The 22955-nt window shown below is 42.7% G+C and overlaps 1 protein-coding gene across 9 annotated transcripts in view; it reads right to left on the bottom strand.

Annotated features, from left to right (window-relative positions):
- Nucleotides 1–22955, bottom strand: part of PRR5 (proline rich 5) — a 93286-nt gene that overhangs the window by 10401 nt on the left and 59930 nt on the right. For all 9 annotated transcript variants that reach the window (XM_062634903.1, XM_062634907.1, XM_062634901.1 and 6 more), the window contains 2 exons: nt 20359–20450; nt 18045–18185 (listed from right to left, as the gene is read on the bottom strand). In XM_062634903.1, the coding sequence (XP_062490887.1) occupies nt 18045–18185; nt 20359–20450 (233 nt within the window). The remainder of the gene's footprint in view (nt 1–18044; nt 18186–20358; nt 20451–22955) is intronic.

Raw genomic sequence — 22955 nt, 5'->3', positions numbered from 1 at the left:
AACTGTTTAGGCTGCTGTTGGTCTGGTATGTCATTAGACAGCGCAGCTAAATTAGGATCCAGAATTGTTGGCTTCCCATGCTCCTGTGAGCAGATGTAGGACATCTTACAGAAAAGACCTGGCTTGTGAAACCCTGGCATGTGGCAGAAAGGGAGCTTGTGTATCATTTGCTGCTTATGCCTCTTGCTTCTCACCCCAAAAACTGGATGCAAAGCTGAACATCTCCTTTTCACCTGCACTAGGGAGCAAAGAGGTGGCAAACCCTTGCTGTTTCAGTGGCAAACCCCTGCTGTTAACAACAGCCTGCCCAGGGAGATCAATAAAATACAGCCCTAGAAACAGTCTGTTCTTGGGCCACTGAACAGGTTGCTTCATTTTCTATCCCACTGCTCTGCGAATTACAGCCTGCTCACAAGTGCTTGCTAGCACAGTACTAAGTAGAACAAAGATGAAATTTTCTTCCCAAGTGGGAAGAGCAGGCAGCAGAACAATGGTACCTTCACCACTGCACCCAACTGTCTTGAAATCTTGGGAATTGTTGGGTTACATTGACTTAAAAATTATTTACCAAAAAATCCTGAAATGCATCACCCTCTTGATGGCAGGCAAGGCACCAGACCAGAGAACTGAGCACATAAATCACAACAGTTGGATACAAAATTGCTACAGCTAAAACTGTCACGTCCTCTGGCTATCAGGCACACTTCAAGGGGGATGTCTCATGCAGGCCAAGAGGCTAGAAATAAACCTAGCTGCTGGCTGTTCTTTTTGCTACCTACCTGCTTTCCATTGATGCTTGGCTCATGCTATTCTACTTTGGTTTCATAGCTGGATTTCCACATGGCCATCACTCTCTCATGTCTGACTCCTTTTGTTTTAACCCTCTGCTTTGTCCCTTTGACATCTGCTGTTTCATAATACCCCACATTCATCCTGATCTCCTCTTCCAGGCCCTGGGCAAGCTCTCCATCATGGTGAGCTCCTCTGCTGTATGAGCCTCCCTGTATTCATCTTTACCACAGGCTGCTTCAATTCTGCTGAGACAACTGCAAGTTGCCCCAGGTAACTCCCCAGTCATTCATCTGAAAATACTCATAACCCTCTATTAAACACCAAACTGGTTTTAACTGACCAGCAGTAACTTAGGGTTTTGGTGAGTACTTAGAAAAGGTTGTAGGTCCTCTACAGTTATGACTAATGTTATCACTATGTTACCCCTAGTAATATCTAGAAATGGTGCTATCACCCAGTTTCTTTTCACTTGCTTCTTTAGCACAGAGTATTATAGGCACATTTACCTAATAAATTACACATTAAAAGATATCTCCCATTTTTAAGTGTACCTAACAACTGGATGTAACTGGGAACTACTAAATGCCCACCTGCAAATGTAGGTGTGCTGAAGTATACGCTGGTCATTGATCAAATGATGTAGCACTCAACTTTAGCATTGATGCTTCAGCTGATCAGCATGTCTACATGAGTAAGTATTGGTGCACAAGACTGCCTTCTACGTCAACTGACAAACTGCTGGATGGCTTTTAAATGAAAAATAAAATGTAATAGAATGTGAATAAGATAAAACATAAACAAAATATCTCTTCTCTGAGGTCAGGGTGGGCAAAGGAAGCAGGACCCAAGCCCAGCACCCTGCCAGGAGTGGACATGGCACTGAGGGAGGTGCAGCATGTCTTGGTGCTTTACATGGGAGTAGCTCTACCACAGGGGACACCAAGCAGGAACAGCCATGAGCTAGATCCTGTGTTACCAACTTCTAGATTCAGGGAAGAAAGGAGTAAAATCCAGACTTCTGGATTATTTAGTTGAGTCATTTCAGCAATGATTACTCTTGGTGACTTGATGGCCAAGAACAGTGAAGTTCTCTGCCCATGTGACAGGAAGTGGTTGTATACAACTCATGGCCAAATAACACACCCTGAACCTCAGTCTGCTGGGGCATCCCTGATGGCTGGCCTCCACCCTAGTCTACCTAGAAAGGTGTGATCTACCACCTGCTGAAGCAGTCCTGACCTAGTGCTATGTGAAAGAAAACACGCTGCCAGAAGAGTTTACAGGGTCAGACCCAAATGTAAAGTGAGGTCCTGGCCTCATGTACTGCCCTGCCTTAGCCACACAGGAAAACAGCTAAGAAATATAACTACTTCCTGCTTAAAAGCAGCAGATTCCTTGGAGGTAAGGAAAACTCATTAAGAACCACATTTCTTTCTTTAACTGACAACAGGTCAGATCAATACATCTGAAAGAAACACACATGCAATGGTGTTAAACTAACAAACACTAAATAATAATAGCTGCTCAGCTACTCCCAGGTAAAACTGAAATTAGAAGTCACAAGACATACCGCAAGGCAGACACAAAATAATATCTATAGTGAAAACATACATCATTCAGCTAACACTGCTGGTGGAGAATTGGCAAGTGCACACCCTGGTGACCACATAAACAGCAAGATCTGCTTCTTATTTTAGTCAAAGGGATAGCAGCAGCCTTGCTTGTAAGAGATCTGGAAGACAATGTCCTTACAGGCCATCACTATCCCATTTTGGTGCATGGAGCACCTTTCACTGCATCACATCTAGCCTTCCAAAACCTGACCGACACAGAGCAATCTGGTCACAGGGCAGGCATGAAATCACTGTGGGGAGCAACTGAGGACAAAGTCCTTTCCATGTGCACCACTAGTGGCACAGCATGTGCTCCTGGTTTTGATACATGTGCATATTCTGGACTGAGGTCTGCATCCCTCCATCTTGCTTTGCACATACTTAATATCTAATAGCTAACCATCTAATCTTTACTGATATTGCAATGCTCAAACACAAACCTAAGGCAGTGAAGTTATGTTACCATTTGCTTGGTTGAGAAAAGGCTTCAGGGGTGGTCCCCAGGTGTGTAAAAAATTTGTTTTCTCTACACCACTGTGGCACTTTCACTGGCCAAACCCACACAGCCTCATGCTTTGAAGGAGACCACAGTGCTGTTTAGAGCTGCTGCTCTTACTGTACCATGGAGCATCATCGTGGGAGTCTCCCACTCACATTTACTCTAGCTGACATGCACAACACTCTACTGGAAAACTCGAAGATCTTGCTTTCATAACCCCTGCAGGAATCCCCTGAGTTCCAACACAAAATCAGGAAGCCCAAGTAGGTAGAGATATTGGGCCCTTTCACCCCCAATTGCCCAACTATTCCCTGGGAGTCAGCCCTGCAAAGCGAATCCCTAGTATTATACAAATTAATTACATTTGTAGAGCAGCAGAGTAAACCCATGGAGGTATCAGATGTGATAACAGATTCTTCTCAGTCTTTGCAGTCTTGACACCGATGGTAACCCACTGCACAGAATCAGCTGTGCAGTGTCAGACCAAATGTTAACTAAATTCAACATTTTCTTGCTAACAGTGGCAGCAGGAAAAGTGCACAGACAAAAAAAGGAAATAAGGCAGGCTCAGCGCAGGCTTTCCTGTAGAATACACTTGTGCTTCTGGGAAAGAGTGATGTAAAAAACTTGCTGCATGGGACTTTGCAGTAGCCCTTAAGCATAAACAATATGTGCTAGAAATTATTTAACCAACAAGATGAAGATGGTCAATAACTGATAGAATAACTAGCTTCCAGAAATAAGGAACCAACATAACTACCGAGCCCTCTGAACAGGGGAGAAGATGGATTTCTTTCATACTTTCACTAAGTGCTTTTCTTATGTAGTTGCAGCCTTCCAGGTGAGTGCAATGCTGAACCCTTCTGCTGTCTGACAGAGAAGAACTAGACTGTTAGTAACAATTATTCAGCTTAACTCTGAATGCTAATTGCAGTTAACTATGCTGACTGGCATCAGCTGGCAGTCCAGCCCAAACCAGCAAGGGTGGAAACTGGGCGAAAACAGGTCCATGGAGAGAGTGATGAATTTTTCCACTTATACTGATGAAATCCTGATGCTCACAGTACCACAGAATGGCTGAGGCTGGAAGGGACCTCTGGAGTCACCTGGTCCAACCCTGCTGCTCAAGCAGAGCCACCCAGAGCAGTTGCCCAGAACCATGTCCAGGTGGCTTCTGAATGTCAACAAGCATGGAGATGCCTCCAGCTCTCTGGGCAACTTATGCCAGTGCTCAGTCACCCTCACAATAAGGCTGTTTCCTTATGTTCAGAAACATCCTCCTGTGTTTATTTTGTACCATTTGCTTCTGGTCCCGTCACTGAGCACCACTGAGAAGAGCTTGGCTTCATCTTTACATTCCCGTTTCAGGCATTTGTTGGATTAGTAAGATCTCCCTGACCCTTCTCCAGGCTGAACAGTCCCAGCTCTCTCATAAGAGATGTTCCTGTCCCTTCATCATCTTCACGCTCCTTTGTTGGTCTCTCTCCAGTATATCCATGTCTCGTACTGAGGAGCCCAGAACTGGACATACATGTGACCTCAAGAGTACTGAGGGGAAAGATCACCTCCCTTGTCTAACGCAGACCAGCGTATCATTAGCGTTTTTTACAGCAAGAGCACATTGTTAGCCCACGCTCTTCTACTAGCTTCAATGGGGCTCAGCATTTCTGGAGGGCTCTCCAACTGAGAGCTTCAAGTTCCATAAAAACATTGAGGAAACTCTGGCAGCTCACTAAGAGAGATTACAAGATCAGTCAATCCATTCTGAAGAGACATCTGGGTCAAAAGAAACACCCTCCAACAAAGTAACTGGGAGCAGAAAGGGGTCAAAGGACTGGAAGTTTAATCTTCCTGCTCCTGCTTCTAGCCCACTTGTCCATGTTTGCCAGGACAGACTATTTCAGGTACTTCCTCCTGGGTTTCCCTGGTGATTCATACCACTTTCATTCCAAGCAGACAACCTGGTCATTATTTTAACCTTTAGGAAACAGAATCAAAACTGCTTCAAGCAGGGATGAGATTTTGTTTTGTTCAAGCCTGTGTTGACTAAGCTGAACCTGATCTGCTTAAACTACTTGTGCCCTCTATCCTGTGGAGGGTTTCTCTGCAGCAGTCCAAAGCAGAATGAGAAAATGTGCCTGAGTTGGGGGGAAATGGAGGACACATCTTTGCAGACTGGAACAAGCTGGAAGAAAGCAGTTTCCCCTCTCAGAGGGCAATCTCAGTCCAATGGAGGAGGCTAAGAATTCATAATGGACTTATTTTCAATAAACCTCTAAGACTGCACTATGTGTGCCCACAAACAGGTATATCTCACAGTGGGAGGAAATGTGAGAAGCAGGACTTGTACATCAAATTCTCAATTGCTTTTAGGCAGAATAATCCCTGTTAGGTTAACAATTTTATACTGGTTTAGAACCACAGGAAGCTGTGCCCTATGCATTACATGTCCACTCCTAGGCACCAGTATCCTTTTTGCAAAGTAAGGACAGATGCAGCTGCACAGTTCATGGCTGTATTGTTATGAGCCCTCGGTAGTGTTGCCTCACAATGTTTTTTTCCTCTCTTTATTTTATCCTAAGTTGCTGGCACACTGGTAAAGCCTAGAATATCTGAAGGGTTAAATCGTGTCTTGTCTCATCTCTGCTTCTTGTTTTTCTCATAGCAACAACGTTCACGGGAGGGAGAGGCAGAGAAGCTTGCCATTGCCATATTGACAGAAGTCAGCACTTCAGATCCTTGTGACTGCCTCAGAAATAAAGATCTTGTCATATTCACTTTAATCTCCAGCAAGTGCCAAGTTATGTCAATGTCAGCACGAGAAGCTGCTCTGTCTCTCTCTTCCTTTCACTGGTGGCACTCAGACACAGACAAAAGATAAGGAAGACAAAACACCCAGATGCGGTTTGTGTTCCGCTGGTGAGAGAGTTTTTCAAATGGCTTGGCTGCAGAAAGATAGCAATAGGATTTTAGTTTCCAGAAAGGATCAAAGACTACAAACAGGCTAGTCTTCCTGTGACCCACAGAAATCCAATATATTATCTCCCTTTAAACTGTTACTAGATGTTTTATATGAGACTGCAAAAGACAAAGCAGAAGATGAAGACTGAAGATAAGTAAGATATGAAATGACTAAAAGTAAGGAAGTCCCTTTGAGGACTTAAGTACTGTGCTTAAGAACCTGCAGAAGCTGAACAGCCAGTTTGCTAATAAAGATCCTACAAAATAATGGTATGCACTTCTGTCTTTCATAGTTTTAGGGCTAGAGGTTGTCTGCTTCCCAGCTAAGTGACTCCCCTGGGCACAGATGAAAGCTGCAATCATCTCAGTCAAATAAGCTAAAATGACTTTGAAATAACCCACCAAATGAATCTATGCAGAGGTAAGTGTCTCTGAAGAGCAGTTTATGGAATAAATTTGACCTGGAGTTAGTTTATCTGCATTTACAAATGCTTTACCACTGCTACATTGCAATCACAGGCAAGCACACACGTGCACAAAAGTGCTTGTGCAGCCCCATGCAGAGATCACCCTGCGAGTTACCAAATAATTAGATGTGATGTTTAATGTCCAAGAGAATAAAGCGTCTCATTTGTTTTTAGGCTCCCTCTTGAAGTTCTTGCTGATCTATACACATTAAGCTCATCTAACCTTGCTGGGGAATTGATGACTTTGAACTCTGACCATTCAAGTCTTTGACCTACTCTTGGCTCTAAGTGTTTTCTCATTTAACATTTATTATCATTTATTACAAGAAAATCCATCTTGCATCTATTTTCAGGTGGGTACTCATACAGAAAAAGGGATGGCAGAGCTCTCCCTCAGTGTATCCAGGCTCTTTTGAGGAGACACTCAAGAAAGGCTTTTGAAGAGCTGCAAACGTTAACTTGACTGCTGTTGCCTAATTGCGAGGATTTCTGATACTGCCTTTCACAGCCACACTCCCCTTTTAAATCAGTAATGAAAATTCATCCCTCAGCATCCTCTTTGCTGCCTCATCCTTTACAGGTGACTGAATCTACTCCATGAGTTTTCTTCTTTTCTGAAATACCCTTGAATAGACTGAGCAGATGTGTCAGCTCTGCCTTCTGGATTTTTAAAGTATTTGCTATTTCTGACAGCAACACCATTTTCATCACCAGCAACTCATCCCCCTGAGCCAGAAAGCAGCAGATCACCTCTTTCTCCTGGCTTAAGAAGGTGCATGGCTCAGACACCAAACAATGGCTCAGGCAACCAAACTCTCAGGACATCTGCTTGCCCTCAGCCTGCTGCTTGTGTAGGCACAAGTAATGCACCACAGTAACTGGAAAATGAGCAGTGCTTCATGGTAATTTTCTTGCACAAGTAGGTAGAGCTTCCATCAGTCCCACATCACCTAAGTTTTGGAGCACAGGTGCTTGGCATCCTGGGCCTGAGAGAGCCCTCCTGGCTTGCAGCAAAAGGTTTGCTGAAAGCAACACAGTTGTACAGAATGATTTAATTTCAATAAAAATGTCTTTGCCAATTCAGAATACTTGGAAAATAACTGGATCTGGAGCAGAAACCTTCTCTCAGCAACCCAATGAGTAGTGGATAAAAAGAAACAAAAAAATACAAGCATACAAAATCTGAGTTTGCAGGCAGAGAGCACTGAGCAGAGCACTCCCCAGTTGCAAACAGTACACAGATTAGGGATGTGATTGCAGGAGTGGCTCTGAAGGACAGACCTTCCCTCCTTTGTCCCTACCACCCACTAGGGACATGCACTCTGGCAACTCCATGCTCTGGCAAAATTCAGCAGCATTCAGCAAGTCATGGAACAACTGTGCTAGGTCTTTACGTAATGGAAGCCTGTGTGGTTGAAACCAGCAGATGCCCTGACCTACCTCCTGTTGATATGACTCTAATGCTGAAATGAAAGTCCCTTTTTTTTCCTCTCAGTGCTGGCTGGTGCTTTAATCTAATTCACAGAGTATCACACAGCCAGCTTCTCAGAGCAAGCCTTCTCCTTGGTTCTGTTTTAAATGTTAACAACACAGCCACATATGTACCCATGTTCTAGAGCTTTCCAGGCAAAACTACTACGCAATTCCTCATCTACTATACACAGGCTTTACTACAAGCTGCATTAGCTTCATACTGCCTAAACATCTGTCCTCATGACATTCAGACATTTTGAGAAACAGTGGAAATACCCTGATGCTTCTTCCAAGGTTTTATTCTCTTCATCTAAACAAGGAAACCACAAGAAAGGCTCATGAGTGATACAGGAGGAATGAAGGATTTATTTTTTTTTCTTGAAGCCCAACAGGCAACCTACAAGAGGGCAAGAAGGACCACACTGTCTCTAGAGGCCACCTAGACCACTAAGGCAAACAACATATTATATGTCATAAAATCACTTTTAGCATAGAATCATAGAATAGTTAGGGTTGGAAAGGACCTTAAGATCATCTAGTGCCAACCCACTGCTGTGGGCAGGAACACCTCACATTAAACCATGCCTCCCAAGGCTCTGTTCAACCTGGTCTTGAACACTGACAGGGATGGAGCATTCACAAACTCCCTGGGCAACCTATTCCAGTGCCTCACCACCCTCACAGTAAAGAACTTCTTCCTTATATCCAATCTAAACTTCCATGTTTAAGTTTTAACCCGTTACCCCTTGTCCTATCACTACAGTCCCTAGCGAAGATTCCCTCTCCAGCATCCTTGTAGGCTCCCTCTAGATACTGGAAGGCTGCTATGAGGTCTCCACGCAGCCTTCTCTTCTCCAGGCTGAACAGCCCCAACTTTCTCAGCCTGTCTTCATACAGGAGGTGCTCCAGTCCCCTGATCATCCTCGTGGCTCTCCTCTGGACTTGTTCCAACAGTTCCATGTCCTTTTTACGTTGAGGACACCAGAACTGCACACAATACTCCAGGTGAGGTCTCACTCAGAGCAGAGTAAAGGGGCAGGATCACCTCCTTCGACCTGCTGGCCACACTCCTTTTGATGCAGCCCAGGACACGGTTGGCTTTCTGGGCTGCATGTTTGTCTTCTTGTTTCCTCCTGTTCCCTATTTGTCTGTCCAGATACATCTACCATCTCTGGCATCAAGCTACACAAACTTTAGTGCAGAGACTATTTTCATTGTGTTTATATAGTGCACAGTGCATGAAGGCTCTTGTCTACCCACACTAGAAAGAAGGGAGGCTTGGAGATACGTGGTGGCCAGCAACAGGAGCAGCTGGCAGCTCTCAGCTCCTTAAGGAGAAGAAATGTAATTGGTTTTATGAGAGCCACTCCAGCAGCTGTATTTTGCAAAATACCTTTCTGACAGATTCCAGCCAGGCTAAACAATGGCTTTTCCTCTTGCCAGCATCAGCTGCTTGATTGCAGCATGCTTGCTTTTAGCTTTGCATTTGAATCAAGAGCACAGCAATCCCCTGGCTAATGACTTAAAACCAGAGGCCTTTGGATCCATTGTGAAGAGCACATGAGTGAGGAGCTTGCCCACCACAGCTCTCACCCTCCTGATGGATGGCTGCTTCTCAGCAAAACCATACCACCAAGGCCAGCTGGTTCTCTCACAGCAAAACCATGTTGTACTGGGGATGCTTGGCATGACTGCCCACACGGCTGACTTGCAGTCATGACCTGTCACATAGCTGTCACCTTGCGCTGCAGAAGTTTTTCTGCAACCACCCGGTAGCTCACCAGAAACAGGAGAAGGCTGCCAACAGATAACAGTTTAAATCAAATAAAGTAATCTGACTCCTGCTCTGTCACATGATTAACTGTTTACCTTTTAATTGCTTGTAATAATTGGGTAGTGACAAGTTAATGAATTTCACAGTATGTGTCACATATCACTGTGCCACATGGTTGTTTCTTCCGCAGCTGCAGCAGAGCTAAGGCTAAGTCTGTGAAATTACTGATAGAAGACAGTTAACCCTGTCCACTCACCATGGAAGAAAGGATGCCTCTGAGAGACTCATTCAATCACCTCCCTGTCTTTTCCAGACTGCAACACACAGCCTTTTTATTTTTGGAAGAAATAAACCACAAAGCCCCTTGTACAAGTCCCCATGCCACGAGCATGGTACATGCTGTCCCTGTGGGCTCCTGGTTCTGCCACTATCAACCACAGACCAGGAGAGGAATGGCTTGGGGTAGGCTTGGGTGGCACTACAGAGCAGAAGCTTCCGTACTTTTCACAATTCTTTCCCTTTTCAGTGCACCTTCTGGGGAGAAGGCAGAGGCTAAGGCATTTTATGTAACTTGTTTTAATCACCCTGTCAGCTTAAATAGGAACACATCTTTCCATAATAATAAAATTTTATAGTACAGACAGGGAACAGGCAAGCACCAAAACCCCAGGAGAAATCACTCCTGACTGAAAGCAAACAGCTGCCAGAGTTGCTTACAAACAATTCATACAGGAAATAATTCATTTTGCTCCTCTCTAATTACAGGGGACTCTTCCACGAAGTTGCCATTCACACCAATGTGGGCAAACCACTCAGTGCCTGCTACTGGGGGACACCTCCTTTCTAGGAAAAGGACCTCTGGCTGTGCCCTCGTCTGTCCCCAGACCAGATGGACAGATGGCTGCCTGCCAGAGTATGTAACCAGCTCCAGCTCCCACTGCCTGGATGGCAAACGGAGCTTCACAGCATCTGCATTTCCAATAGCTGCTGCCCACATCTCCATAACTTGCTCAGGTCATCAGTGCTTCCAGGAGGACTCTGCAGTTTGGACATTGCTGAGTGATGCTTGTCAGTTGAGACTGTCTAACAGGCCAGTGGCACAGTTAGTCCTCCATGTGACTAACATGCTTCCAGTTACTAGCTTCTCTGCCGTCTTCCCATGAGAAAAGAAGATGGTGTTGGGAGGAGAAAAGAATCAGAAGGTAATGTATGGGAAGGTAAAAGGTGACACAGAAGCCTGCAAGATGATGGAAGAAGCTGTGCTGCCAGCAAGCACTGGTGTTAAAAATGCAGTAAGCACTTTGGAGCCCCATGTCTGCCACAAGAAGGGCTCAAGGAGCTGAATAAGCACATGGGCTGCCTCTGAAATCTCCTGGTGGGAAGTTTCTCTGCTGCTAGCTGTGTGCTCAGCCAGAAAGCTTTAGGCAGTAAGAAGATGTAGGCATGGTGGTACCTGCACAGGGGACTATCGAAACCACTCCAAACCGAGCTGCAGCTCAGTTCAGATCCAACTGGAAAGTGACGTTGACTCGTCTCCAAAAAACCATGGGGAAGCATATGTATGCAACACTACAAAGAACCCTGCAGCCTTTCTGTTGGACATTACTTGTGTTTTTCTTCTTGTGAGCAGAGACAGGTGAAACCCAGCAGGAAGAACAGGAGGTGCTGCACCAGTGACCCCAACTGCAGAATCGGCTCACCTGGCTACCTGCATGGACACAATTCAGTCACAAAGAGCAAAAAGTCTTCCCCTTTTGTGCTGGATACCATCACTGCCATAGCTGGTGGCACCTGGGATGGCTCCCAGGTCTGTGGTCACATATGACAGCCAAGGAGTGACTTGGGATCCCATCCTGTAAAGCTCTGGGCAACTAAACAGCCACAATTCCTCTGTGGCTTTGTCTACCTGGGGACACTCAGGAAAATGAAATTATATTCACTAAATTAAGAAGAGAAAGCTGTTTAGATAAGTTGTGCTTAGGCCTCTGATGTAGAACTGAAGTGTGATTAATTTGTCTCCCTTCCTACCCCTTTAATTCTCAGAATGAGTGTCCATACAGAGTTTTAATGAGGTTTAATTAATTGTCTTTAAAAGGTAGCTTAGATTAACTTTCTTATATTCCCCCTGTGGACAGCCCATGAATTACAGTATTAAAGCACCATGCCTCAAAGGATTCTTGCACCGTGGGAACCTTTCCTACTCAGAGTTTTTCGATAGTCAAAATTTCTAAGCTATCTTTTATGCCAGTTTTAGTCTACTGGCTCAAATGGGTCCACAAAATATATTTGTACAAATTAATACAATTAAGTTAAAACCTTCCCCTCTTATTTGATAAAATCACAAGTTCTGCAGGGACATTCTAATTCAAGTTAAGAATTATTTTACAGATTTAACTCTGGGTTGTTAAAGATTAAGGATTTGCCTACCAATGAACTTATAGTGGTTTTAATAGGCCAGTTTCATTAATGGAGGCAAATTCCAGGAGACAGACACATACTTTAGTATAGATAACCTGGTTGAGCTGAGGTTCAACATGCATCTAACTGACTTGAGCTGAAACAACTTACACTTAGGTTGCACAAGTAAATTATTACGGGCTAAGGTAGTCTCAGGTGCCACAGGCAGCAGCTACACCAGAACCCTATGCATGCCCACTCTAGCCCCAAGGCAAATGTTGAGTAATTTGAAGGAGGACAAGACCAAAGTGCAAGACAGTAAACTGGCAGTAACTGCAGGGAACCTGATGGATCATGTCAGGGCACTCTAAACAACTGCTGCAGTGTTTGATCAACTCCATCTGAAGCCATACCTTTGGTAACCTTCATACTTAAAGTGAGGTACTCTTAAAATGCAGTGTTAATGTACACCCAAAGGGAGTTTGCACAATGCAAACTGCCTTCTAAAATTATTGTGTTTAATTGACATGGACAAAGTTATGGTCATGTTCCACTGAACACTGTCTTTCTGTTAAAGAGGAGGGACAAGGCACACATTTGAATTACTACACCACAGTGTTCATGAGACTGGTTCATATGTAACAAAGCAAAACAACTACAGTATTTTTATTTTGCTTTCCTGCCTTCCCACTGCTTAAGATTAGAGAAGTGGCAACACACAGCATTGGCAAATATGATGAGAGCTAGTTTTGGAGAGCACCTGATTTCAAAATGAAATCTGTTCTTTTCACATGGCAATGCGCTTCCATTGGCCTTAGTTACAAAAATGATCCACATGAGTGCAGATATTTCAACCTCTGTGGTGCAGAAATGGAGTCTATGTTGGAACTAATACTGATAAAGCCCCTGTCAGTCAGGCTTACAAAATGGTTAAGAGCAACCACACTCACCCCCCAACACTGCCCCTAGAGAAAACACTCTTGTGGTGAGCCATGAAATAAGTGCCAAGTGGAAGCAAACCTAAAAGCATTACAGAGGGAAAAAACCTCTGATGTGGTTTCCTTCCTCAACTATAAGACTACAGCTTGTAAATGGAAAACAGATAGCCACTGACTGTCACTGACTCATGTTCTTACCGCTTACACCAAGGTCCCCAGCTATGGCAGGGGAATTATTCTTGATTGACAATGAAGCAAGTCAGTTACTACTTTGGTTAGTACAAACAGTGCATTTAGTGCTCCTGCCTGGCACCACTGGCCAACCAAAGTGCCAGCCAATGGTTGGTACTTGCTCCCCTTCACTGCATTCTGGCTAGTGCTGCTGTCACTGTTCTGAACTTCCTGGTCAGTTCCCAGCTTCTTGTCTCATACTCATTAACACAGCACATCCTAACCTGCTCGAGGCAATACTCCACAATGTACATGAAATAGTTCTAGCATTTTTGCTGCCTCCATGTACAAATGATTCGCAGCACCAGAAAATTAGCACAACAATGAAAACCACAGGAAGAAATTAAAAATCAAATATGAGTACTCAATAGCAAAAAGGTCAAGACTGTCCTTCAAAAATCTCTTTTTCTTACAACAAATGAATGTTATGCCTTGTTAAAAATGGTGGCAATACAAATTCATTCCAGGATAACAAACCTGTGTCAATTTAATTATTGCAAACTCCACTTGCTGGTAGAGACAGATACTTGCTGGTACTAAGGCAGACGAAGAGAGAGGATATTGCTTAGAAGTGAGTGCTGTTTCTACAAAATACTCTTAAGGTGCAAATCTTGAGGACCAGGTTCTCAGTTTTATGTATGTCAACACAAAGCAATGAAAGACACTTCCTTTCGCGTCAGCCAGTGTCCCAGCTTTAAGATTGCCTACCTGACTCCTTATGTGCTTATGGGGCTGATGCAAATGACACAGACAAGCCACCTTCTCACCAGAAAGGAAGAAAACGCATTCATGCACAATCCAAAGGAAGTGCATGTGGTTTATGGTGATTTATTGTAATTTTTTTTTATTTTTAAATGTATTTTAAAATACATTTATTGGTTTCTACTTTGTCTTATAAACCAGGAATTCAGAAAAAGGTAAAGAGAAATTAAAAGCATGTTAAAACATCAGGCCTGCACTGCTTTGTTCAACCTGTGCTTCAGGTCTAAGAGACTTAGTAAGACAACCTCTCAAAAGCAACCACCAAATTCGAAAGCCTATGGCTATAAAAATTTGACCCCAGCTGACACATATTGTAGTGTTACAGCAAATCTGTTTTCCACAGGCGGGACCCTGTAGTTTTCTCATAGCAAAGGGTGTTTTGTTTTTAACCACTACACTGCCTTCAGTTTGCTATGTGGCTGCTGTGATGGAAAACTAGAAGTCTAGAGTTTGCTTTCAGCTCTTTCAATGGGTTTTTCCACCCCTTTAAAGTACAAGTAGCTGAACTTATATTTAGGAATTTTTTCAGAGATAACAAATTGGTCCCACTGTGCAGTTTTATGTATTTATTTTGTCTTCTTTTACAGAGAAAGACAACAGACAAGGGAGTTCAAACGAAGCTCAGGGAAGCCAAAAAGGAAACCACAGGTTTTATTTTTCTCTTCAGAGCTTATGTTTAGTGAGGCCTCATCCCTCAGCATGAAAGATACTATGCTGTGCTCTTCTAGGGTTTTTAAATACCATGGGTTACCCAGAGAGATTCTGTGAATGCAAATAAACCTGATGGTAACTGAAAGACACAGATAAACACTCTTAAATGCTTCTCCTCCAATATTCTCAGACCTCAGGAGAGATACCTGGAGAAAAGATGTTCCGCTTTCAGTGGCAAAGGTCGTCTTTGACAACATCCTTTGGGAAGTAAGTCAGATTTTTTACCCTCTAGTGGTAGTTTTGCACTCTTTGGTTCGCAAAAGCACAAAGGAGAAAATTCTTTTCCAATCTCTACTTCTGTTTATCCTTCTCCCTTCAGCTTCTTAATTTCACCCAAAGAGAAAGGTCATCAAGGCAAGACCAACTACTTGGCATAGTCATGTGAGCTCTATCTAGAGCCTTGGGCAATGTGGTATAGGGTGAGGCAACCCTGCCCATGGCAGGGGAGTTGGAACTAGATGATCTTAAGGTACTTTCCAAATGAAACCATTCTATGATTCTATAATTCTTTTACTTTACTCAGCCATGACTCTGCTCTTGAAGACCCTGCAACTTAAAACAGGAATATCCTGAAGGCACTTCATCTTATGTTGCCTGTAAAGCTGCCACAAAGGATTAACATTTCAGTTTGTGCATTGTAATTGGGTCAGGCTATGCTGGCCCGTTTACAGTGGACAATAAAAAAGGATACAAAGAAGGAAAAAAAAAAATAAATCACCCAAACAATGAAGTTCAGGCCCTTCTATTCAGGAGGTCTTCGGCAGAGTGCAGCCCGCTGAGCAAGCAAGGAACGTGTGCAACTTGCAATAGGTCAGTAACTTCACAGGAGTCAATGAAATTGCTCACATGCTGAAACCAGTAAAGCTAACACAAGCTCAGGTAAAATGTGTGCTTACTGAGTTTTGCCAAATCAGCAACTACCTCCTGAATTCAAAGTCCAAGGATTGCTGCAGCTTCCATTTCCTCTTTAAAAAAGCTTCCTTTCCACTCCATAAGGAAATTGTCTTTACCTGACAAACTGACAGATCTTTTCCTGTACACTACAAGAAACTAAAACATGAGCAATACCAGATGCACCTTGCATTAGTTACCAAATCTCTGCCACTTTAATCCAGTCTAACAGGACAGACTGGTGATTGTCAGCACGGGCCTTTGTCAACCTGTGACCTTCAGCTGACATTACAACTGCTGTCTTGAAGAACATGGCCTACTCCTTAATTAGGTAATACAGCTGCACGAGGCTCTCCAGGACAAAAATAGTTCAACTTAGCACTAAGTTCAATACTTGGTCCAGGGTCAGCATCACTAGACTCATTTTTCAGCCATAGGAGTCCAATCCAGTGTCACTGAGATTCTAATGGAAGAGATACACAAGGTAGATAGAAACAGGGATTAGACAATGCCCACACTGAGACACCATCTCCCAGTCTGGAAAGTCCCCACACATAATTCCACCATACGCTCTTTGGACAGCTGAATTGTCATCTCTTTTCCAGCACTATTCACATGTTCAGTTAAACTAAGACAAGAAAATTCCATTATTACGCCATAAATGTATAAAACCTGTTTTTGTTTAATGTGACATTTGAGCCTGGGAAAAAGCCTTTGCTCTGAAATCCAATTATTGACTAACACTGCTAAGTATGTAAACAGCTAATTCTCAGATCTTCTTTTGACCTTTTCCTGTAATTTCCATTAGATTTTAAACCACAAGTTTGGCAGAGCTATTGCCAAGAAAGGGCCTTCACCATCCCCACCACATGTGGGTAACGTATGCAGAAATAAACGCCCGGGGCAAACTCCCTTTCACTTCCTTATTGATTTCCATCAGTATATTTGCAATGAGAATGGATTTGGTCTTTTACCCTAAGCAGGCATCCATCTTGTTAACACTTCTGGTTGTTGAAGAAAGCAGATGTGCAAAGCAACAGTTTCTTGTAGCACTGATCCTGCCAAATGACTCCATATCACCTCCTATGAACTTTCTAAATCAGGATGTTATTCAGTTCCCAGCTCACCACTGAATTCATTCGAAGCCGGATCCTGCCCATAGCCAACAGACTCTCCAATAAAGAAACCACAAAAAAAGCCTGTAGATCTGTTAGTAATGACACTGCTGAAGCCTGGTTTAGAATGCATCTAAGAAGGGATGAGGCCTGATAGACAACCCTCCTGGGATTAAGTTTTTTGCGATGGTGCTCTCTCTCATGTGGTGTCTCTGGTGTCTATTAACACAGCTGGGTTCACAGTTCAATTATGTGAATTCTTTGATGTCTCATTATGCAGTTAAAACCATACTCCAGTTTTACCCTGAGGCTCCTCTCCTCTCTCCAGATACTAATTTCCATGAAGCTCCTAGGAATCTTAATCTCTGATACTACTGTCATTGTGCCACAGTCAGCCAGCAGTTTCAAGAAGCATTTGGCAAGATGGAGGGTAGGGAGAAGTGAGACATGAGGCAAGATGGCAGTCCTATCATATATTTTTCTGAGAAAACTAGGTTCAACGCACCATTATACACACTCCAACAAGTATACTGTGATAGCAGGGATGAAATACCATTTCTTCACGCAGCAAAGAGAATCTTACTCCTTGCTCTATTTTCATCACTGAACTTTAGATTATCCTGTTATTTAAAACAATTTCAAACACAGAACTAATTCATATGGAAATGTAGAGCAAAGAAACATTTTAAATGTGAGAAACTATATCCTTTCATTTGCTGTAAATCAAATTGTTTATTAAAAAAATCACCAGCCAAGAAAATCTCAACTTCCTCACTTCCGAAGAATCTGCTTCTGACTTTCTCCCTTCATTCTGCCTTTCTCCCTTCATTCTGCCTCAACCTTTCTTCTCCTCAACACAAACTCATGTTTTCTTTAATTAAGAAAAAAAATCTTAAACTTGCTTTTTGCCTGGAATTCCGCATTTTGTTTCTCCTCAATACTACTACTGAAAAAAAAAATCTAACACTTAAGACAAATAACAGTATCTGGTCTTAATGGTTTTATATCAACAGCTTTGACAGAATTTGGTTCTAGTGACCAAATATGACCATGATTCAAACATAAACTGCCTACTCCAGATGTGAAGGTTCATATCCAGAACTGCTAATGCAATAACACACATTTAATGTAAGTCACGTTATTAACACATACACTGATCTGCTTGCAAAATTTTGTATTTCAAGGCCCAAGTTTCAAAACAAGTCTTTACTCCCAGGCTCTCTGGATCTTTAGGCGTGAGATCTGAACCTCTGCAGTCTCTACTTTTAGGTATCAGGACCACAGTTAATTGCACAGAAGCTCTGTAATTCTGCGTAAGAAGTGTTCAATGAATGCGCAAAATCAGAGACTGCTTAAGAAGGCTTCAGCAATACAGTACAAAAAGATAAAGAAAACAGACTGAGAAAAGTAGCCAATTTACCTGGAGTATTAACAGCATCTGAATAATAGAAGGTGGAACTCTGGCCCGAGAACGTGATAATGCATCTTCCAACTTAATATTGAGGGTAATTATATTCCTAAAGTGCAGAAGAGCCAGCTGTCGAACTGAGGGCTCCTTCCCCTTAGAAACAGAAACAAAGCAAGACAGATTATGAGCAGCGTGAAAATGAGTTTCAATATCCACTGTCAAAATTCCTTCCTCCACTTCTGAGGGATTACAAGAATGGTAAACTAAATGAAAAGCAAAGGAAACATACAAAGGACACAGAGCAGCCCACAAGTCTGAACAGTGAATTTGATTTGGCAGTAATGAATGTTGCACACAATGACTGAGCCTGACTGTGTGAAAATGGCGGGGTGCAGTGTTGGGGATTATATCTGAGCACAGGATATATATGAATATTTTGTACTTTAATGAAAAGTATCATATATGTTTGGTCTGGGGGTTGGTTTTTTTGGGTTGGTTGGTTTTTTTTAAAGCAGGGTTGAAAAGGAGAATTTCTATTGCTTCTAAAGATTTTTAGTACTGTCTGGTTGCTGTCTTCAAATTACAATGGGAATCCCAACTCAGCCCACCTATGGATCCCCCTTTTCTCTACAGTCTGGAAGACTTCACTATAAGGCATGAGCAGAGCTAAAGTTTCATAATGCATTTTCAAAGACATCTTTTTGCAGGTCAGGAATACATTCTCATTGAAGAAAATCTCACCTGAAGAATACAATGCTAGGTCTGCCTGCAGAGATTAACACTGCATGCCTTATGAAGGGCTGTAAAACTGTTCCTGTGTCTCACATCAAGGTTTTTACTTGGGTGCATATGGCTGTACATACATACTGTTGCCTGCAGTTATGAGTGCTGCCAGCCAAATATTAGCACTTCCGGAAAGTCTGGTACGCAGCTAGTACTGACTTATCTTAGTTTGGAATAAAGAAGCCTGACCCAATTCCACTCCACCTCACCCATTCCTTTTCACTTTGTTAGCAATTTATACTGAAGGCCGCAAATTTGCTACAATTTCTAATGAATTGAATTCACAAGAGCACCAGCTGGGCTCTTGGAAGTAACCTCAGAGCATCAGGTACCCGGATCTATTTGAAATTGCATGGGATTTAAGGTTCTTACCCCCTCTAGGCTCCTTTGAAAATTCTAGCAATTATTTCCATCTCAATGGTGAGGAGACTTCTGTTGCTAAATTATTTTCAAAGGCTTCAGGAACACAACAGTGAAAAGGAGTATTTGATGCATTTTTCAGAAATATCTGAGTTCTAATTTAGTCAAGTGCTTTGGAAAACCAGGTTGAGAGCCTACCCATATCTCTAGGTGTTCAAATGCCTTACATTTGAATTATGCGGAACACAAAAACTCCCATTGTGTTCTAATACCATCTTATTTCTATCATTTTTGAAGCTTCTGTTAGTAAGACACAAGTGAATGGGTGAAGTAGCCCTGCCTGTTTTTAGAGGTCTTCCCCTTCAGAATCAAATTCTGTGTAAAGCTGAAGATTTTCCACTGAATTCATGCCTGTATTATCTGCAAATAGTAATACCATTAACATTGGCACAATTGTTTTAGGCATAAAGTCCACCTGGAAAAATGGGAGAAGGTTTCTGAAGTTTCCTCAAATATGTTTAGGCACCAATCTCCTACTAAAATCCTTAGGCATATAGGAGCAACTCCAGAAGGTCACTTGTACCTATCTGGTACAAGGATTTCCTTGGGATTTAAGTGACAAACAACACTCTATGGCCATCACTAAATTAGAAGATTGGTCCTTCATCTGAATCAGATCAAGTACCTATTGTGCACCTAAAATTACCAGGGTCAAATTCTGTGCTCATGTAAATTGGTCTTACTCCACTGACTATTGCTGTGCACTTGCAATAGCATAGAGTTCAATCTCGGAAATACAATTCCTTTTCAAAAATGGAGATTCTTCCAGTACAAATTCATATGCAGATATTTAAGTCAACACAGCTCCACTTACTTCACAGTGTGCATAGTAGACCTTATCATTCATAACCTTTTTTGACTTTTAGTGTCAGTTGGCAGAAGGAATCACCATCCTCTCTGCAGTCCACTTTGGTTTTCAAAGTTCCCCTTCATCTTTTTCACACAAGCACTTCAAACCTGTTTGCATAAATAACTTATTTGCATGACATGGCTATACAGAACAGCTGCACTGGGAGGTTGGCCCAAGGAGAGAGACTTAAGGATTGCATCAATCTGTTGATGAACCAGTAAGGCTGCTTTTTCCAGTTTTTCAAGATTCTATAGTAACAGAGTGAGTTTTCACCTGCACAGGATAGAAAATAGCCTGAAGCATGGGCAGGACATCACTGAAAAAAAAGTCCCAGGTTTCAGCTAAGGTATCCAGTAGTTTCTGCCCTGCAAAAACACAAAACAAAACAGTGAACTATTTATGTTGCAATAAGTAACTGTGACAACTAAGACATGTAGGAAACAACCTGAGTATGCTACTATACACAAAGATGAATCATGTAACAGCTCCTATTAGCAGTATGGAAATAGTATTCCTTTTGTGTATCAGATCATTCAGTATTTGTGTCTTTTCAGGTGACACATCTGATGTTCTTAGTAAACTCAAAGACTTTCAGGTTAGAGCTTACTCAAATTTTCTGAGTATGAAGAACAAACAGTAATAGCCCAGGTTGCCTCCTCCTCCTCTTCTTGCAGTTAATACCTTGTGAACAAGGAGAGCAGTAGGAGGAGGACACAGCAGGTTAAACATGGAAGCATTCCTGCAGAGAAATCCCTCCCCCACCACTCTCCCCTCTGTCCTCCAAGCAGCAAGGCAGCAGAGCAAACCACTCTTTGTGGAGATGCTCTACAAAGCAACCCCTCAAATCAACCCCTTAAGTTCCCTGTATCTCTGGTTACACAGAAAATCTCACCCAAGATCTATGGAAAAAGACGGTGTGTTGAGGCTCTAGTTTTTACTGTAACTTTCAAAGGATGCAGTGAAAATCTGGATTCTGGCTTCAAATCTCTGTTCCCCAGAATAGCCTGTGTGACCTTGGGCAAGCTCTTTAGCATCACTGTGTCCCTAATCCAACTGTGAATGGAGAGCAATGCCACTGCACCTCCACCAGCAAGTATTATGGAGATATATGCATCAATGATTATGAGGCATTCATAGAAGACAATATGGCTTATCAGGAAGCAAATTCAACAGCAACCAATCAATATTACTATTGGTGTCAGAATCAGATACTATTCTTAATTTCTGTATTACAGCATTACTTAGGGTCTCAGCCAAGGAACATTTTGCCCAGAATTACACACATATCACAAAGAAACTATGCATGAAAGCATCTCCTACTCAAAGTTAGCCAAGTGCCAATCTTTATTATGGGATACTTGATCTCCCTGCATTTTTAAGTACATGACAAATAGCACCAGCTCTGGCCCATCTGCAACTCCTGAATTATTCCTGGGTTAATGACTTTAAGTGCTTTCAGTGACAAATGTGGATCACCATGCTATACTGCAGCTGCTGGCGTGTGAACCACACCAAGGTCTTTGTTTCTGTACCACCAGGCAGGAGTTCTCTCTGTCCTACACACTTGCGCACAAGACTGAAAAGGGTGTTCTTGGTTTCAATTCTTTCCTAAATTTGCCTTGCATTAATTCCAGTGAAACACAGCAGGGAATCTGGTCCAAAACTGCCTAGCAGCTGTAGCAGTAATAATAATAATTAATAAGAATAATAATAATAAGTACCTGCGCTAGTTTTGGCTGGGATAGAGTTAATTTTCTTCGTAGTTGCTTGTATGGGGCTGTGTTTTGGGTTTGTGCTGGAAATAGTGTTGATAATACAGGGATGTTTTAGTTATAGCCCAGCAGTGCTTGCACAGAGCCAAAGCTTTTTTTTCTGCTTCTCACCCCACCAGCAAGGAGGCTGGGGGTGCACAAGAAGCTGGGAGGGGACACAGCCAGGACAGCTGACCCCCACTGACCCAAGGGATATCCCAGACCATATCACATTATGCTCAGTATACAAACCCTGGGAAAGAGAGAGAAAGGGGGGGGACATTCGGACTGATGGCATTTGCCTTCCCAAGTAACCGTTACACATGATGGAGCCCTGTTGTCCTGGGGATGGCTGAACACCTGCCCGTGACAGGAAGTGATGAATGAATTCCTTGTTTTGCTTTGCTTGTGTGCACAGCTTTTCCTTTACCTAATAAACTGTCTTTTCTCACTTTTACCTTTCCAAGTCTCTCCCCCAGACCACCAGGGGAGAGTGATTGAGTGGCTGAGGTGTGCTTAGTTGCCAGCTGGGGTTAAACCATGAGAATGCTGCTGCATTATAACCTCCATACTAGTGTCTGAAATATGAAGGTGTTCCAAAAAGGTAAATCTGATTATGAAGGAGAAGCCAAATCCCTCTATGCCTTGAGGGCAGAGTTTTAAAAAGAGTTAAATATGCTAGTTACCCACAAGCTAAGGTTAAGTGGAAACTAAGCCCTTACAAATCTGGCTGTAGATGTGGGTGTTGAACATCAGTCATTTTCAAATCTCACTGCTAGAATCGCATGAAATCAAATTACCCTGTTGAGATAAACATGCATTTACTATCGTACATTCCTTTCATCTTGTGGCCAGCTTACTTTGTGAACTGATGGATTTCTGTACAGTGGCTCAGAAAGGCTGCAGGATGAAGTGCCTTTGCCAGGCAGGCCTTTTACAGGGGGCTCTGGAAGAATTCCTGTGGTTTGTTGATGAACATCTTTCACATGGAGGAATGTGACTTTTACTTCCATTCAAGGATATGTTTGTTTTGCCATCAGGCAAAGATCCCTACATTTACCAGAAGCATTTGCCAGATTTTAGGAACCTGAGTTACTCTAAATGCTCATTTCAGTGATG

This window comes from Pezoporus occidentalis, unplaced genomic scaffold, assembly GCF_034315485.1.
Source record: "Pezoporus occidentalis ecotype Australia unplaced genomic scaffold, CSIRO_AGI_Poc_V1 ctg44, whole genome shotgun sequence".
Taxonomy (NCBI): Eukaryota; Metazoa; Chordata; class Aves; order Psittaciformes; family Psittacidae; genus Pezoporus; species Pezoporus occidentalis.
This window is presented reverse-complemented; position numbering and strand designations above follow the sequence as displayed.